We start from the raw sequence: 17,973 nt of genomic DNA on the forward strand, positions 1-17,973 counted from the left end.
CACAGCACAGCCGTCTGGTAGAGAGCTGTGCTGGAACAACCAGGGTTAGGACAACCGCCATACATATATCTGAAACACGGTTAAGATCAAGATAGTGCAACTGCATGAGATTTTAAACCCAGAAGATGAAAAGGTATTTTTTTTTAAATGACAAGAACCAAATCCAGAGTAAGAATTAGTGGCCATAGATGAGGAAAGATCTCGACATCAAGTCCCGAGATGCAGTAACTCTTAAGCACGATCTAATGTTTTTTCTTGAAAAAAAGAAGAACTGTAGTAAATCCATAGCGATAGAGTCCCAGATACAAAAACAGCAAAGACTCTGGTATGAATAAACATTTGCACCAAACATATAAATCACTACATTTTTGAGTGAGAAGAACACAGGCTCAACTTACCTTATCGCTGCAAAAGGCTGGAATAAAAATTACTGGCTCATAGAAGCAACTTTCACATGTATCTGAACATCAAACACACACAGATATAAAATCAAAAATAACCAGAACAGAAAAAGTTTTCAGTCTGACCTTAAAAATACTGAGCAAATCACTAGATGAGACCAGATCAAAAGGAAGGGCATTACACCAGCTTGTAGCCAGATGTGAAGGGGTCCCAGACTGCACAGGGCACAGATGGTATAAAATGGGGTGGTGGGGGAGGGGGGAGGGGCGCGAGTCCATCTGCAACATGAGGCAAGCAAACCCAGTTCGGCTTACACAGGTAAGACGGCGGCTTGAAAGAGTGACTCGCTTTCAAGCCAGCTGATAAGATTTGAAACGGGAGACAAATGTTGCTAGCTGCCTCCAGCTGAAGTGTGTGCCGTGAGTTTAAATTTGAAATTCTCTTGTGTACTAATCCGACGGGAACAGATGCTCCCAGAGGGTGCGTGCAAGGTCATGGTGACTTAGGGTTAGTGAATACCAGAGGAGCCAGCGTCAACAGGGCTTACAGACACCCACCGTGGGTGAGAGAAGGCTCCGTTACCTGGTTCCAGTCTGAGAAACTTGAAGGGAATTTAATAGTCGCTCCCCAAACATCTGCGCTTGAGAATAGCCTGCTCCGTGTGTATTAAGGTCTTCAAAGTCTTCAGTAGCGCCCATTTGTTACACAGTGATAAACTGCACTCTGCTTTTCCTTCTCACACTTTCAGTAAGAACTGCTTCTCTGCACGGAGCAAGACAATACACACATTAGCTTCCCACCCAAAACTCAGAAGCAATGTCAGGATCATCTCTGTAACGCAAAGTTGCCAGCTTAACAAAATCGCAAAACACTTCTTCCCAAACATGTTCAAGAAAAAAAAAAAATCCAACCTTAACAGTCAAAGTTGAAACTGGAAATTTGTTTCGTCCTATGAGTAAAGTCAACTGTCTTTTTGTTGTTGTTTGTTCAGGCAGCAACCGAAACAATAACACGTAACACACATTCCTGCAAACCCATGATTCCAGAAGGACACAGAGCATAGAATATCCAAAGGCCAGTTTATTGGATATTCTAATACGCACGTCTGACACACACAGATACAATGAGACTGTAGATTTCAGTAGCGATGATGGACAAAGAAGTACTGACTTCATGATGACCTCTGGCTTCCCATCCGCATGCTTTGGGGAGCGCCTATTTGATTCTTTTTAACACTTGCATGTATTAAAGACTCCCTCCAGTTTAGTAACAGCTTGGCTAAGCTACGTTTAGAAAGTGACAATTAATTTTAGTGGAAGCTCATTCCCAGGCTACTTTGATAGTCCTCCGAACAGTTTTGCGGTATTTTACATGCGCTTTTATAGCTCTGTAACATTCATTTAATCTTGTTCAATGATGCTGAACCCCAGACGCCATAAGACATTATAGAAAAGTAGTTACCGCACATATGGAGTAGCTACGTTTTTCTGAACATTAATTTTCTTTCTCTTAACAGGCTGAAATGTTATTTAGAAAAGAGAGAAGCCGTGGCTCTGTATTAAAGGTTTATATTATGGACGCCCAGAAATGGGCTACCTACGATTGCTGTGGTCCTAGGCCCAAAGTTCTTATTAATGAGTATCTTCTATCTAAGTTGTGACGGTTTTCCCCGAGATTGTGGGTGTTTACCCTCCTATCAGGGCCTCACCTGTCATATGCAGAGGTTGGATATAATCAGAGGTTCTCAAAATGAGGTCTAAAGACCTGCAATGGTGCTAGCTTAAAACGCAGATGCCCGAAGCTCCAGGGTGCAGCTGGGGAATGTGCCTGATGAGCTAGCGCCCCAGTGGTCCTGCTGCACGCTAGGCAGTCAGGCGCACTGCCAAATGATCTCGAAGGTCCCTTCCACTCTCAAATTCCATGTCTTTGGGTTTTCTTTTAAACTTTGACTCCTGTCAGCACTGTGAAGGACGATGACTTCCAGCCTCAGCAGATGAACTAAATGTTAAGAAGTCTTCACTAAAAAACAAAGCAAAACAAAACAAAACATAAAGCTAACCTATGGTAGTCTAGTTAGATGGTTAAGGAATCAGTTTGGGTTTTTCCTTGAGAGGGGTGAAAGGAAACCCATCTTACTGCCCCAGCAGCTCATTTTTCAAGGGATTTTTCTACTCATTCCCTTTCCCTGCCCCTCCTCTGCGACTCTTCCTGGCTCTTGAGATACACATCCAGGCTTTGCATGGCTCTGAGCCACCAAACTCTAAAGAGTAAACTGAGGTGATCTCAACTTTAAGAAATAAACCCCACCCAGGCAGTCCTCTACTTTCATCGAACACAGGGAAAGGCAAGGGCAAACTTGCATTCTTAAAGGGATTCTATAATTATCTAAAAAGAAAGGACGCCTAATAGTTTGCCATCATTAGTCATGCTAATCGAATATCGATAAAACGCTTCCTATATTCTATATGTTTATTTTTTTCTCTTTACAACTACTTAAACGACCAAGGAGAGGCTTGGAGCTGAGATTTTTTTTTTTTAAAAGCATGTCCGTGATTCATTTTTATTAGACGTATAAGAATTAAATGTCTATCGCTAAATATGATTTGTATGTAAAGAAAGTTTTGTAATGTCCTATAGCAGCACGCAGCAAGATGTTAAAATAATCCCCTACACAGAGCAGAACTCCTTCTGCTCTGGTCCTGACCGACAGCTGGGAGGCAGCGCCACCAAGTGATCGTTGCGGATACTGTCAGTTTTGTGAGTGGATGAACGTTGGCATGCTTGGGGAGTGGAGCATCTTCCTGTTACACTACAGGTTTCGAGACCCCGAATTTAATGCCATTAAGTTGGGGGACTGAGTGGGAAAGAATGAGCAGCTGTTGACGTGAGAATGTCTGAGTGTATGTTGTTACTGTAGCCAGAGTGGGCAGAGACTCGGAGCTGATCAGGGTAACTTATTGGGGGAGGAGAGTTAATCGTGAGAGACACATTGTCTTCCCCACATGAAGCCTGCGTAGATTATAATCCACAGACTTTGGTGTCCAGGTCTCCCTCCTTCAAACTTGGACAAGTCAGTCAAGGCTCAGCTACTATCTTGTATATTGTGTCTACTGGATGCAACTACATCTAAAGTTCCTTCTGACAATGAAGTTTTATGACTGTATGTGCAGAGTAGACACGCTACTAAAGCAAAGGAAGGTCTAGAGAACTTAACCTTATGGGTTCCCAGAATCTTGTTTTCCTTCTCATGATTGTTCTCTGTCATGGGAACCATGAATCTAAATCACAGCAATGCAGGTTTACTGGGTCGATTCAGAAACGGGAGATAGCGGAGGTGAAAGAGCAAACCTTAAAAACATCCAGAAAGTGTTTACAAAAGTCAATGGAAACGCTTCAAGGACAAGGCTTTCACGGCTACTGCGTGTCCTGATTCAGCGGGTGCATCTTTCCCAGTGTAAGCAAGGCCTGCAATACGGCAATTTGGGATAATAGGATGGAGGAGAAAACGCACTGGTTTCCACCAGCTTTCCTGGCTCTGCCTCAAGAAAGCAAGCCGTTGGAGCAAGCCCTTGGCTTCTGTGTGGGTCTTTGCAGAGCAGACCGGACTGCACTCACAGGACTTGGCTAAAGGACCAAGAAGCTACTGGAATTGACACTTGCCCCAGCAGTAGTGAAGATGGCTGAACTGCTTTGACACCAAGTCACAGGCCCCCAAACGTTGCCTCTGTCTCCCCAGAGCATCAGCTTCTTTAAGGAGGCAGTGAAAGGCTTTAAACTGCTTAAGTCAGATTAGTTCTCACGGAGTCAATTATGACTAAATATTCAATTAAAACCATTTCCAAAGCAAAATTTGACAAACTCCACTCAAAGTAATCCAGATGACAGGTTTTGAACATTAAGCAGCTAAATACGGTTCATGTTTAGTGTTTTCCAAAGAGAAACAGCTACAGAAGTTCATGGGATGAAAATCTGCTTTGTGTGCTTGTCATGTTTCATGTTCATAAATGATAGAAACTCGGAAGCATTAACGTAAGCCTACCATTCCTATTTATTTTATTTTATTTTTACTTCAAAAGCTACATACATGCAAAAATTGAACATGTCATCACAAATGCTTTAAATAAAGTTCAAAAATAAAAATTCCTCAAAATTTATTTACTTATGGAAATATATATGACAATTATAATAAGGAAGTCATTATATCCTTTTTTACTAATCTATCAGAAAAATACTTATAGTATAAAAAGGAATTTCAATTCATGTCCAGAATAAGTTTTAAATCCTTGAGTTATACTTTTAAAACAAGTTTAGAAACTGTTCAGAGAAGTACACGTCATTTAGACAAATGCATCCTGGGATTTTTCTAGAAGTATCCAATACCCAGATGAAACTGCCTAGGGACTTCAGAAAAGAAGTAACTCCTAAACTTTGACAGCTGATTATTTTGGCGGAGTGTTTAGCAATGCAAGCGGAGGCCACGGCTTTTATAAACAGAGGTTACTGAGAGCCATTTAAAATATGGGAATGGGAAATTTTATTTACAAATACACGTGGAAGGCCTGGCGCAGCCCCATCTCTCTGCTGGCCAACAGTGCAAGGGGAATTAAAAATTTGCTCTTTGATAGATAAAGACACTGCACTGGTCCCGTGGCTCTAAACCCAAGCCAAGAGGAGGGAGGCCCTTTTACAGGGAAAATTACCAGGAGCTGGGGCGAGGTTGAGAGGGAAACAGGAGCCCAGGAAGGAGTTGCAATGCTCTGAAAAGTTTTCTTTTACAGCAACCAGGATTTCTTAGGTAGTATAACCCTACAGCTAATAACACAGTTAAGAGGAAGGAGACGCACTCAAATTCAACTGTGTGAGTGCCGGGGTTGCCACCCATTTTCAGAGAGGACACATGACAGGGATCACTTCACACAGGTGTGGGAATTGACTTGTAAAGTTCTAAGTGGGTAAACATGAAGTTTCCTCTCTGGACAAATCATGGGGCTTGCTTGGGTTGAAAAGGCCAGTCTGGGATTCCGGCTAGAAATACTAGCACAGTAGGCCCCCAAATCCTAGAGTTTGATTTGAGCCTGACACTCAATTGTGATCAAAGTTTTCATGTTAGGCAAACCAACAATTTCTTTTTCTTCTACTGCTTTTTAAAAGGGTTTTAAGATGTGCGGGCCGTCAATGAGCATGGTTTCTATGGAACACACAGACAAAGGAACCAATGCCCAGCTCACAGTATGCAGGCAAGTGTCACAACAATTTATCAGAAAGGGGGTTTTTGCTAGGCTAGGCTTCCTCCTGGTGCCCTGTGGTTTCACAGGCAGTCCTGTGGCGATTATGCAGATGTTCCTTAACAAGGTACAGTAGAGCTACTGAAGGGGAAACCCAATTCTTATGCCTCAATGAAAGGGTGTGCAGAAAACAATAATTACCCTGAATAAGGAATCTTACGGGGAGGGGAAGAGTGCAAGGCACAGAGAATTAAGAAAGCTAAAAAAGAAAAAAAAAGTTTTCTTAAAAAACAAAACAAAACAAAACAAAAAAAACCCAAGGATATGATGGCAGAAACCCACAGGCTCTCCCCAACCCCACCTGCTGCTTGGAGTCCTAACCGCCCCTGTCCGCAAGGACAGAAACCCACTCTAAATGGACCAGCATCGGGCTTCGGCATCTTCTCTTCACTCTCCCTCCTGTTAAGACCGTTTCCAAAACCAACCAGCAAAGGATAAAGAATTCTTTACAGAGTGCAATTAGTGTTTTCCACGTCCACCTTCAAAAGCATGATGCTCTTCATGGGCTAAAGGACAGAAAAAAACAAAAAGGAAAAGAAGGAAAGAAAACTTTAAGCAAAGGATGGGCCAACCCCCTCTAGGCATCTCATTCAGCTTCCCCAGATGTTGGCAAGAACTCAAATACCATTTTTTTTTTTTACTTTTTCTTTTCTTCCTTTCTTTTTTAAAAATTTTGCCAGTAACTGTTAGCTAAGGCGTGCATTTCCTGAGAAATGTAATAATGAAAATGAAAACAAGGGATAAGCAAGCTGTGGGCATGCTGCCTGCTTCTTCTTGCTGTGCCTGGAGGGGGAGATGGGGATGACTCATCCACACTAGCTGATGAGGAGGGGATGCTGGGCTCTAGGCAAATGCTACAGGGAAAATGAGCCCCACAAAAATGCATGGGAAGGGGGAAACCTGTGACCCAAGACAGAGCCATTCCCAGGCCTACCTTCAAGAATAACACAAAACAAAACAGAACCATACAAGGGGGGTGGGTCATCTCGTGCCCCCTGCTTTTCAACACCTTCTGTGGGAAATAAAGCTTCATAAAATTGATGGTTCTATTATTTTCCCCAACCCTCACCCTACACCTCAGGGGTTTCATAGTTTATCCTGTGGAATTACTAATTAGGAAACTGACAATAAAAATTATGCTCTTCAAAGACTTAAATTTTTTAAACCGGAAGACAAGAAATGGGAGGCCCGTGAGACACACATTATTAGCTGCAATGCAAAGGGCCAAGTTTAAGTCAGGTGGTGTCTAGATGTCACCACGAGGCAAGGTCTAATACAGCCAGGGCTCTTCAGTCCAAGTACATCCACTCACTCATCCAGGCAATAAAGGGTGGCAGAACTGAGTGCCCCACTTCACCTCCATATGGCTCCTATTCTTACTTTTCATATAGACCACTGAGAATGAGGCCAGCACATCAGCGGTCCTTTAAGATCATCTCGGGTAGCTACTCCAAGCAGCAATTCTTCTAGATAAACCCCTGGGAAAGATGCACCTTCTAACTCCCAGGGTGACTAGGACTGGTGACCTGGTATCTACTCAAGTTTAATTGCTTATCTTTCAGAGTTTCAATTTCCTAAGTGTTTGATTTTTAAAATATGTTCTTTATTTGAGTATGTGTCTGCATGCGCAGGTACACATGCATGTGCAGGGGGCAGTGCCTGTGTGTCGGGGAGGGGAGGAGACAGGGAGGGAGACTGAAAGGATAGGGAAGACGGAATAGTCTTGGTTGTTGTTCCTCAGGTGCTATCCATCTTGTGTTTTGAGTCGAGATCTCTCACTGGCCTGGATCTTGCTCAGGGATAGCCTGGCCAGCAAGCCCCAGAGATTTACCTGGCTCCATTTCCCCAGTGCTGGGATAATAAGCAGATACAACCACATTCAGCTTTCTGTATGTGTAGGTGTGTCTACATGTATGTGTGTGTGTATATGGTGTGTATGTGTGTGTAGATGACATGCATGGTATGTGTGCATCTGCATTGTGATGTGTGGTGTGTGTGTGGTATGTGTGTGTGTGGTGTGTGTGTGTGGTATGTGTACATGCTATATGGGTACCGGATTGTACCTATGCCTCATGTCTACAGGCTGAGGAAGGACACTGGGTGTCCTGTTTTGTCACCTCTGACATATTCTTTGAGACAGACTTTTTCACTGAACTTGGGACAGGCACAGGGCCAGAAAGCACTGGCAATCCTCCTGTCTCTGCCCGTATAGTGTTGGGGTTACAGTGTGTGTGGCAATGATCACATTTTCATACAGGTGCTGGGATGTGAACTCAGGTCATCATGCTGCGTGGCAAGTGCTGCTGCCAACTGAGCCATCTCTCCAGCCCTAGCTATTTTCTTTAGTGATTTATTTTTAAACTACATGTACTTGTGTGGGGGTATATGAGTGCGGTTGCCTGTGGGGTCCAGAATTGGGTGTCAGATTCCCCTAGACCTGAAGTTTCAGCTATAAACTACCTGTCACAGTGTTGGGAACCAAACTCAGGTCATTTGCAAGAGCAGTACACAATCCTCACTGCTGAGCCATCTCCTTGGGCTCTAGCCCAAGCTATTTTAAAATGTGGGTTCTGGGGATTGAACTCAGGTCCCCTTAGAACTAGCTCCCCAGCCCTAATTCCTATCTTTAATAAAGATGTTTTAGGGCAGACACCAAATAAAACATAGACTGGTCTTCAGTGAAATATACTATGTTTCAGGGCCAATGTAAGGAACTGTAAGAATGTTAGCAATGCTGATTTGCAAATTATAAATGCAAAGGCAGGGTCGAGGCAAAGGCTTTTCTCATGTCTAGGTGTGCAGGGGGTGGAAGGGAGGTTCAGGACAGCCACAGCTGAAGCACTGAAGTGTCAAAGAGCAGAAACACTGCAATACTGTGAGCATCTGGGCATTGAGGATCATTTGTCACCCCCGGAGCGACTGGGGAAACCATTAGAGGGTTCCAGATCCAGGAGCCAGCAGACTTTTAGTAGAAATCCACACAATTCCTGGTGGCTGAAGAAGCTATAGAGAATGTGGACACGAATGAGCGCTTCCTTATGCAACCAAGCTACTGAAGCTTGGTGCTGATATAATTTTCATGTGTTACAAAACAGTTTTGCTTTTTCCCAATCCTATGAAAATGTAGAGATTGCTCTCGGCAACGTTCACATGGAATGACTGAGGTGGGGGTGGGGGAAAGGGAGTCAAGAAGCTGGCTCCGTTTCAGTCCCTGGCTTTCCAATCCCTGTCCTACACAACGCTCACACCAGATCAAGGCCTTTGTCCTTCAGCCGTCCAAGGAACTTGATGGAAGCAGGGAGGGTGTGTATGAACTATCTTCCTCAAATCTTCAGTCTTGGGTGGAAATCACTGTCCAGTTCTTCATCTGCCTACGGAGGCCAGGACTGGTTATTCTGGCATTCTCCTGGCATCCCAGTCATCTAGGCAGCCAACTTCTACAAACTCCAGGGCACCAGGATCCCAGGACTGACCCTTAACCTGTGAACCAGCTTCTGTCCAGACCCCATTTTCCCAGATCACTTCTACAATAGACACGGGCAACTGTGCCAAGGAAAGGACAGCCTGCTTCATGTCGAATCCAGGGAATTCCAATTTTTAAACTGCACACTCTGAGCTTTGAAATGTTCAAGGGTGTCATTAAAAGGCAGTTTTCTGCTTAGAGCTGCAGCTAGTTTCTTCTGACTCACACACCTGACATTGTCACCTACCTTCGGGATGTCTATCCAGGTGTCATTTGGCTAGCCTGGGTGCAACTTCCTTTCTCCTTGCCTGACTCCCCCCCCAAACCCCCTCCCTACCTCCTGCCACCACGCCAACAGCTAAGTGGTGAATCCCCGGCCCTTCGGCATTCTTATGTGACTATGCCTTGGCCCTAAGGCTGGAGCCTAGTTATATAAGTAGACACTGACTCGTGCTGAGCTGCTGACCAGTTTGTGACCTGTCAATTTGCTCACAGAATTGTAAAGAAGAAGGAACCTTGGAGATCATCTGAGACCAACCTTCTGGACACAGGTAAGAAAGTGAAACTGCCAAGGGTCACGCTGGTAAAGTGTGGTTAAAAACCCAATGACTCTCAACCGCTTTCTCCTCCTGGGAGTCAAGTGTGGGCCCACTTGAACTTGGCACTAACTCACATTTCCTTTTATAGTTTTTGCTAGTTATCCTTACGGGCTTTGGAGACCGTTTGATACTGGGGTGAACTAGAGTTGACATGTCCCTCTGGACCACTAATGGTATCCATGTGCGTGTCCTGATCACACTGCACTGTATTTTCTGTCTCTTTCATTTTAAGTTTTCTATCGCAGTTCCGAGGATCAGCACCCTCTAAGTGCACAGAGCACAGGATCCATTTCCCTGTGTAGACCCTGATTGTTGGATGATGGCTACAGAATTCCTCCCAGGGAGGCCTGCATTTTCATATGTGCTGTAGCACAAGGACAATCACAAAATTTAAATGTGTTTAGCCTCTCGACAAGGACCAGGACTAGTGAGACAATGATGAAGTATATTACGGAGATTCTAAGACGCCCCCTGCTCTATACCCCTGCAAATCTCAAAACCTCTAGAGTCAACAATGCATCCTGGTTTAACTAAAAACTTTTGATTACTTGTTCTTCCTTTAAACACTAAGATACTAGGGTGTACTATGATCAAGAGCATCTTAGACTCAATGAAATACAATAGTAAGAAAAAAAGTGGGTTTGTGACTCCCAGGACAGTTCGGGACATAGACAATCCATCACAAATGTGTGTGGGGCTGTCAATCGTTCCCTTAACTCACTATTGAGCGTGTAGCCCACCATGTGAACTACCAAACGCCAGTCCAAAAGTGCTAAGATGTTTTCATTATGGAAAAAAAAATGACTGTTTCTAGAAAGCACACAAAAGCAATGAACACAAATCACAATGGAAACAATGGGTCCACACACCTGTTCACACCAAGAGCTGATGTACCACTGCATGTGAATTCCTGGTGACTCTGCCACAGTCACCAGAATGATGAAGTGGTGGCATTTCAGTAGGCCTGTCAATCATACCTGAACTCCCCTATACATACAGGTGTTAGACATTATAGATTTCTGTGTAGGAAAGGATGACTGACCATCTGCCTGCCATCTCACTGACTGACTTGTGTGTGTTTGTTAGTTATTATTATTTCCAATAGAATAAAATTTTCTCTGAAAGAATTTAAGCTCAGGTTTAAATTTTTAAAGTAACAAATACCATGTGTATTTGCTTTTAGGATCCATGTACTTTGGCAAGAACAGAATCTCCTATTAATTTCTGAAACTAAACTTGATTGAAAAACCCCTTAAGAGCATTGTGTTGAATTTCTTTCTGCATTGATAGAGCTCCGAGTGGTTCTGCCTTCGCCTCACTTGCAATATGCTTTTCTCTCTGGAAGTCTGGTAGAAGAACCTTGATAAAAGTGACTAGAAAAGAAGCACTTACGTTTATAAAACACTGCTTTAAAAGTGATGTGGGGCAGGAGTTCCTGGATCTTCTCCAGCACAGTAGCTTCGCCCACTAATGAGGCATTGACGTTCCAGACCTGGATGACATCCTCTCGGTCCCGGACACTCACACTGACCCCTATCACTTCATCATCTGGGGGGCAGAGGAGGAAAAGGCACGAATGAGTAAACCACTACAAGCCAGTCTGGCCACACCGAACGCCCATCACTTTAGCTGTGAGTTATGGGTTAGAAGGGCACTAGAAGTGACTGTTTCCGCGGGGGGACTGCTGCAGAGAGTCAAGTCGGCACAGACGCTGCAAGAGCTGCATCATATTTAGCCGGGGACTCGATAAACAGAGTGTTCAAGCCAAATGAATTTTCCAGATAAGTAATTTTACCCTTTTTAACATGTTACCCAAAGCTTTCTGTCAATTTCTGACTCTGTTTTGATGAGACTTTTTCTAAAATAGGTTGCATAATTCTCTGCCCTCTGAAAGCCAAGTGAACTCAGATGAACTTTTTGCTTGAAGCCTGGCCTCTCTATTAAGAACAGTAAGACTTTCTGTGACTTCCTGCTAAGCCTTTAGAGGCCTTGGGACTGTCAGCACCGTCTGCTTTGAAACCTGCAGGACCCAGACGCTGTGTCCGGTGGCTCCTCTGCTGCCTACTCTTTTCCTATTCACTCTGCCCTCTGGTGATCCCTTCTAGCAATCACCCCTCTGACTGGGCTGAACCATGGGTTAAAGAGCTGACAGCCACCTGTCAGCACTACAGGTCAAGTAAGAGATTCTCCTAAGTGACGCTCTACCATGACCGCCAGTGGATGGTCAATAGGCATCCACCTACACTGATCACTGTGGGCTTTCTCCAACATGGGGCTGCCACCGAGACACTTGAGCACAGTGGCTGCATGATGTGCCTATGTATCACAATGCTCCTGTGCAGTCACTCTGTCCACACTAACTGGTAGCAAAAACGAGAGAAGCAGAGGCGTTTGACTCCAAGTTTTGAATGTTCATGACACATTCATGAGGCAGAGTCAGCTCTCTGTACTTGCATACTCTGCTCCAATAAGCAGCACGCAAGTAAGAGGCATTACTGCAGCTAGGGAACTCTACCTTAGCTAATACATGCTGCTAATTTGCCATCCCCTGTAAGCCATCAATTTTTCTACTTGGGCATTTGAACATGTTGCAAAAAAAAAAAAAAACCCAAAAGCAACAATCCATATATTCATAAACTGCTGCATGACTAAACAACATGAGGTTTATCTACTGGTGGGTGGCCACAGTGATGGCAGAGGTGGTGGAAGTGGTGGTGGTCATGGTAGTAATGGCAGCAGAGGTAGTGGTGACTGGCTAGATGGCTCAGCCAGTAAAGTATTAGCTTTGCAAACCCAAGACCCGAGTCCGATTCCCAGAATGCACGTAAAAAGAGGCTTGCTGGGACCTACATGTTGAATATGATTTACACAGTGGCATACCCAGTCTATCCAAAGAAACTATTTTCTGTGAAATAATTCCCCCTTCCCCACCATGTCCCCCTTCCCTTCCTTCATCTCTGCCTGTTTTCCTTTATGAATGAATTTGATCACGGCTATGGGAGCATGCATAATCTAACACTTCATGAGCATGTATAGTGTTCAAAATTGTGCAAAATGAAACTATGGTGTTCAAAGTTGAACTGATGGCATCCTATGAAGGAGAGAAAGATGAAGGAAGATTGGTGGGCAAGAAGACATTGATGTCCTGCTTCTTAATATATAAAACTTCTTAATATATAAAACCTAATATATAAAACTCTCTAAGCTGGCATGATTGCCAAGCTCCACAGCTATAACGCTGGGATTTTTCTGCACACCCATCACATTCAAACACAAGTAAAAACAAAAGCAGGACTGCATCTGCTCATGAGCAACCTCAGACTCTCTCATGTCACCAAGAAAAGTACTGTTCCTGTTGTGTGCGTTGATTTAAAATAATATAGTTGTCAGAGCTCGATGATAAATTTCATGTGAAAATAAAATTAATACACAAAGGAAGAGGTGATCCAGCATTTCACTCTCAAGAAGGGCCAGGACACCAAGAACCCAGTTTGAAGGGGAGATATGAGTCCTTTGGGATTATCCTTTCCTACACTGCTGGCAGTGGGTGAAGTAATCAGCAGATGCCAAACAGGGCAAATGGTCATTATTTCAGTCTGGCGCGGCTTCTGACAAACAGGAAGAACGTTTTTGCAAACAGTGTTGTCAAAAACCCGGGTTCTTAGGAGAAGGCAGCTCCATAGTGAAATACATAAAGTTCACATGGAGAACCAGCCAGTGACACCTGGATGGTGGCAGAGCCCTGGCAGCAGAAGACAGTGAGACTGGAGGAGTCATGGTTTAAAGATGCTCTAGAAGTGAGGCTGAGGAAGGTGGGCTGGAAGCTTCAACAGACAGAGTTGGTTAGTAGACGTGCTGAAGGTTAACAGTTAATAGAGTCCTCCTTTCTAGTCAGCCGCAGAAGAACTGGCCTTCTTTGCTCACTACTGGGTATTTCCTGTTACTTACAGGGACTTCTGTCTTTATAGCTACACATAGGGTGTGCGTTGGGATGTGTAGAACAACATTGTTAGCTTTGCTCCACTGGAACAGAAGAAACCTGAGCTGGTAAAACCATTTCATCGTAACACACAATCTGTCTGCAGTGAGTAAAAGTGGCGTGAAAGGCAGTACAGAAAGGCGGAATGGCTGAGCACCGCCCCCACCCCCATGAGGTAAGTGTGAGGTTGGTCATGGGACCTTCAAGGTGATAAGAGCTCTCAGAGACAGCCCAAGTCTGGATGTAAACTGATCCACGCCAGTTTACTTAAACAAACAAAAAACAATAACAAAACAGCAAATGAAGCAGATAAAACCCAGAACCAAAAGCAGCATGGAAGAAAAATGAAAAACAAAACAAACAACAACAACAAACCCTAAAATCAACAACAAAAACAAAACAAAATAAAAAGCCCCACAAATCTTTACTTTAAACATACCCCCAGAAGTTTTGGGTAGAAGTGCCCAAAGGAGGAAAGAGATCACAACATACGCAGTCCCTCGCAATGGTGAACTAAGGTGGCTCACAGAGGGAAGGAGGTGTGAGAGCTCATGGCTAGATGCATAAGGTCCACGGTTCCAGCCCTACCACACACACACACACACACACACACACACACACACACACACACACACACGCCCCACTGCTCTCAGAGGGGCTCTATGAAAACCTTGTCAAAGCCTTCTCCAAAGGCGAGTTCCTGAAGCTCTTGTTTTAGCCTTAGCTGGGAGATTGTGGGCCGGAACAGTGAGACATCTTTGTCTCCCAGGGTCCGCCTCTCTGAGCAGAGCCAGGAGAACAAGGGAAAGGAATAAAGTGAGAGAGAAGGAAGGGATTGTTCCTATCCACCCACAGATCCCACTGGGCATGGCAGACACTTTCCCCCTCCAGGAGATGAGGCAGCTACAGGAAATCTACTACTCATGCTGGCCCACTGACAAAGATTTCTCTTTTCTTTCTGCCTATTTATATGGGATGAATATCTGTAACTGTCATATATATGTGCCTACATTATTTCATATATATGTATATATATTCACATGTGTTTTTATAGATGTAATATATATTCAGCCCTTGGTATTTATGAACAATAAGTTCTAGAGCCCCTCCATACCATGGATGCTTAAGTCCCTTATATTTGCACATAATATTTTCACAAAGTATTTATTTAGGTATTTATTTTGCAACAGTTTGTTTTTTGCACACCAGGTGGGTGTTCTACCACAGAGCTATACTGCCAGCCCACATTGATTTTCAAACATTTCCCTTTTACTTTTAACCCTTAACACAAATGCTGTGCAAGTTGCTTGCACTATATTGTTCCTTGAATAAGGGCAAATGTAAGTGTGTGTTTAGTTCAGACCCTCTTCATGGTCTATACTATTTCTGATCTGTGACTCCATGGATGCAAGATCTGAGGATAGGAAGGGCTGACTGTACACACATGTAAACATGCAAAAGGTGCTTAAATACACACATCTCACACCAAACACCACGCCAAAGAAACAAGTCTAAATGACATCATGGCTACAAAACCAACACCTTGCAGACAGGTAGAAAGAAAAGGTCTGTGAGTAACAAACATGAACCAAGCATACCAGAGTGTGGGTAACTGGGCTGTGGCCTTCTTACCTGCTGCCACGCAGTCTGTGAATTGCTCCCCAATGGTCGCTAACAACAACTCTTTCCAAACTGTGGACTGAGGTAGGAGAGAACAAAAATAAAAACAAGACAATGTTTAGGCAGTTATCATCAGGTGCTAAAGAAACACAGGTTCCCCACCCACATTGGAACCTACAGACACCCCCAGATCAAAGTGAGTATGCGCCATCATACAGGTACGGGAGCCAAAGTGGCACAGGGCCTTAACTGCTAGTGAAGCCCCCATCAACTCCAAAAGAACTGGGGGGGGGGGGACAAACCTTCGACTCACCTCATTTTCTGAAGTCTTTAACTCTTACTCATTCAGTGCACCCACCCATTACATTTGAGAACCATTAGTAAAATCCTTCTCTTTGTTTCTAGATTGCAGTTGATGGAGTACTTAAAATGTTACCACTTAAGATGTTACTCAAGTCAAGAATGTTAAGAAACATTGTTATTTACTGAATGCTAGAGATGTGAACAATTCCATTTCATGCTGACAGGTTGTTTGCACAGAGTGATAAATTTATGTACTATTGTACACACACAATTTCCCTGGAAGTGATGCTTAGCCTGCATGCCTTTCTGCCTCCTGCCAGTAAGAAGCACCAGAGCTCCTTCTATGGGATATGTACTAATGCTGTCGAGTAGGTAGAATGCTGGAGGTACAATGGCTTTCCTACATTTTCCCTGAAAAAAAAAAAAAACCTAGGTTCCCCCTTGCCATGGCTCCTAGGCTTGGAGGCCTCCCAGAGTCCAGTCTGAATGGAGAAACTGCTCACTTTACTCCTTGTGACCTGGGCAGGCCATTAGCTTCTCTGGCTTTCATCTTGGAGGGAATAACAACAGGACTGACCTCCTAAGGCTGTTGCAAGTATAACACATCAATAACGGCATCAAGAGGGCTCAGGATTTAAGACTGCACCATAAACAGCTGCATGCATCATATGCCAGGCGCACAGGATTCATTAACTGTAACAATGCTTATTATTACATTCTAATGAGCTTGCAGCAGCTGCTTATATTTTAATCAAGGCAACAGCATTTAACTAGGGAGCCGAAGGTGAACCCTTACTCCTAGAAAGGCTGATGTCCTCTTTCCTAGCCCTTCCCTTCTCCCATCTGTCCAACTTTGATCTTGAGCTCCATGGGTAATGAAGCTGGAGTGAGAGAGGAGAGCAAGGCAAGGGAGCCTTCATGCTTCTGTTTTGAACACAGGCAGCTGTAGCCTTCCAGACTTCCAGTGGGGGACTGAAACCTAAGAGCCCAGGCAAGAAAGTGCATCGATGCCTAAATTCAGCCTAGTGAGCTGGCAAGGGGCAACAGGACTATTCTATGGGTGTGGGCATCATGATGGCTTCCACTAGAGTTCCAAGTCTAGGGTGATTCCTAGCCTAATTCCAAATAAGACAGATACACGTAAAGCCCCAGGGTGGCTCTCCATTGCCTCAAAAATAAGCAAGAACATAAGTGCAGTAACACACATGAAAGGAGGGAAGCATGCTTAGTGAAACTGAAGAACGTCTAAGAGCATCTCGCTCCTTCCTATTTTCTGCCTGCTCTCTCTTAGCAGGGCAGAGAGGTTCATACACCTTGTCTGGCTCCTGCTTAGCCGCTCTGGTGTATTTCATGTTTGTCGTGTAACAACCAGGTCTGCAGCCCGCCCAGCAAGTTTGGTTGTAACTTCAATTGTGCGCTCATGGGGAGATGACTCCTGTACACGTGAAAGGTCTCGCAGAAGCATTGTAATTCTTGGAACATAATCACATGGAAGAAACTAGAAAAAAGTCGCCCTTCTGTCCATATTTCTAATGATTGTTCTTGCTTATGTATTTATTGAGTGTGTGTGTGCGTGTAGGGATATGTGGTAGCCAGAGGTTGATTTCTGGTGTCTTCCTCAATCATGTCTCCACCTTATTTTTTGAGAATAAAGATTTTTTTTGTTTTTTTTTTTTTTGTTGTTTTTTTTTTTTTTTTTTTTTTGCTTTTTTTTGAGACAGAGTTTCTCTGTATAACTGTCCTACTTGCTTTATAGACCAGGCTGGCCTCGAATTCAGAGATCCACCTGCCTCTGCCTCCTGAGTGCTGGGACTAAAGGAGTGTACTGAGTAAGGATCTTTCCATTGAACTGAAGGTCACTGTTTTGCCTAGACCAGCTGGCTGGAAAGTCCCAAGGATCTTCCTGTTTCTGCCTCCCAGCACTGGGTATCAGATGTTCACAGCCAAACCAGCTTTTTCATATGGCTTCTGGGGATTGGAACCCAGGTCCCTATGATTCCACGGCAAGCACTGTACCAACTGACCTGCAAACCCTCCACCCATTTTTGCTTTTTATGTTTTTGTTTGTTTTCTACACAGAAGTGTAGTCTCACTGAACAGCATAGGTAAGACCTGAACTCATAATTCTCCTGCCTCTATTTTCAGCTTCTGGGATCACAGGGATGTACTTCTGTGCCCAGATAATTTATTTTGTCTCTTTTCAAAGGAGTTTGTATTTTCCCAGGGCTGTGTAAGCTAATTTTTAAGGCTTACGTTCACGTTTCAGTACTAAGCCCACTCCTGGGGAAACTAAACTGCCGAAGATTATCCAGCTCCATGAAT

General features: G+C 43.9%; 1 protein-coding gene across 4 annotated transcripts in view; it reads right to left on the reverse strand.

The window, feature by feature from the left end:
* Window positions 1-634: 634 nt before the first annotated feature.
* Window positions 635-17,973, reverse strand: part of Eif4e3 (eukaryotic translation initiation factor 4E family member 3) — a 73,508-nt gene continuing 56,169 nt past the window's right edge. For 3 of the 4 annotated variants that reach the window (XM_050149398.1, XM_050149397.1, XM_050149399.1), the window contains 3 exons: window positions 15,361-15,427; window positions 11,142-11,297; window positions 4,433-6,193 (listed from right to left, as the gene is read on the reverse strand). In XM_050149398.1, coding sequence (XP_050005355.1) covers window positions 6,147-6,193; window positions 11,142-11,297; window positions 15,361-15,427 — 270 coding nt within the window. In that variant the 3' untranslated portion in view covers window positions 4,433-6,146. Of the gene's footprint in view, window positions 1,165-4,432; window positions 6,194-11,141; window positions 11,298-15,360; window positions 15,428-17,973 lie in introns of those variants that run through there. The other variant, XM_050149396.1, reaches the window with a different exon arrangement.

This window comes from Alexandromys fortis, unplaced genomic scaffold (genome assembly GCF_014885135.2).
Source record: "Alexandromys fortis isolate MF-2015 unplaced genomic scaffold, M_Fortis_MF-2015_v1.1 scaffold_48, whole genome shotgun sequence".
Taxonomy (NCBI): Eukaryota; Metazoa; Chordata; class Mammalia; order Rodentia; family Cricetidae; genus Alexandromys; species Alexandromys fortis.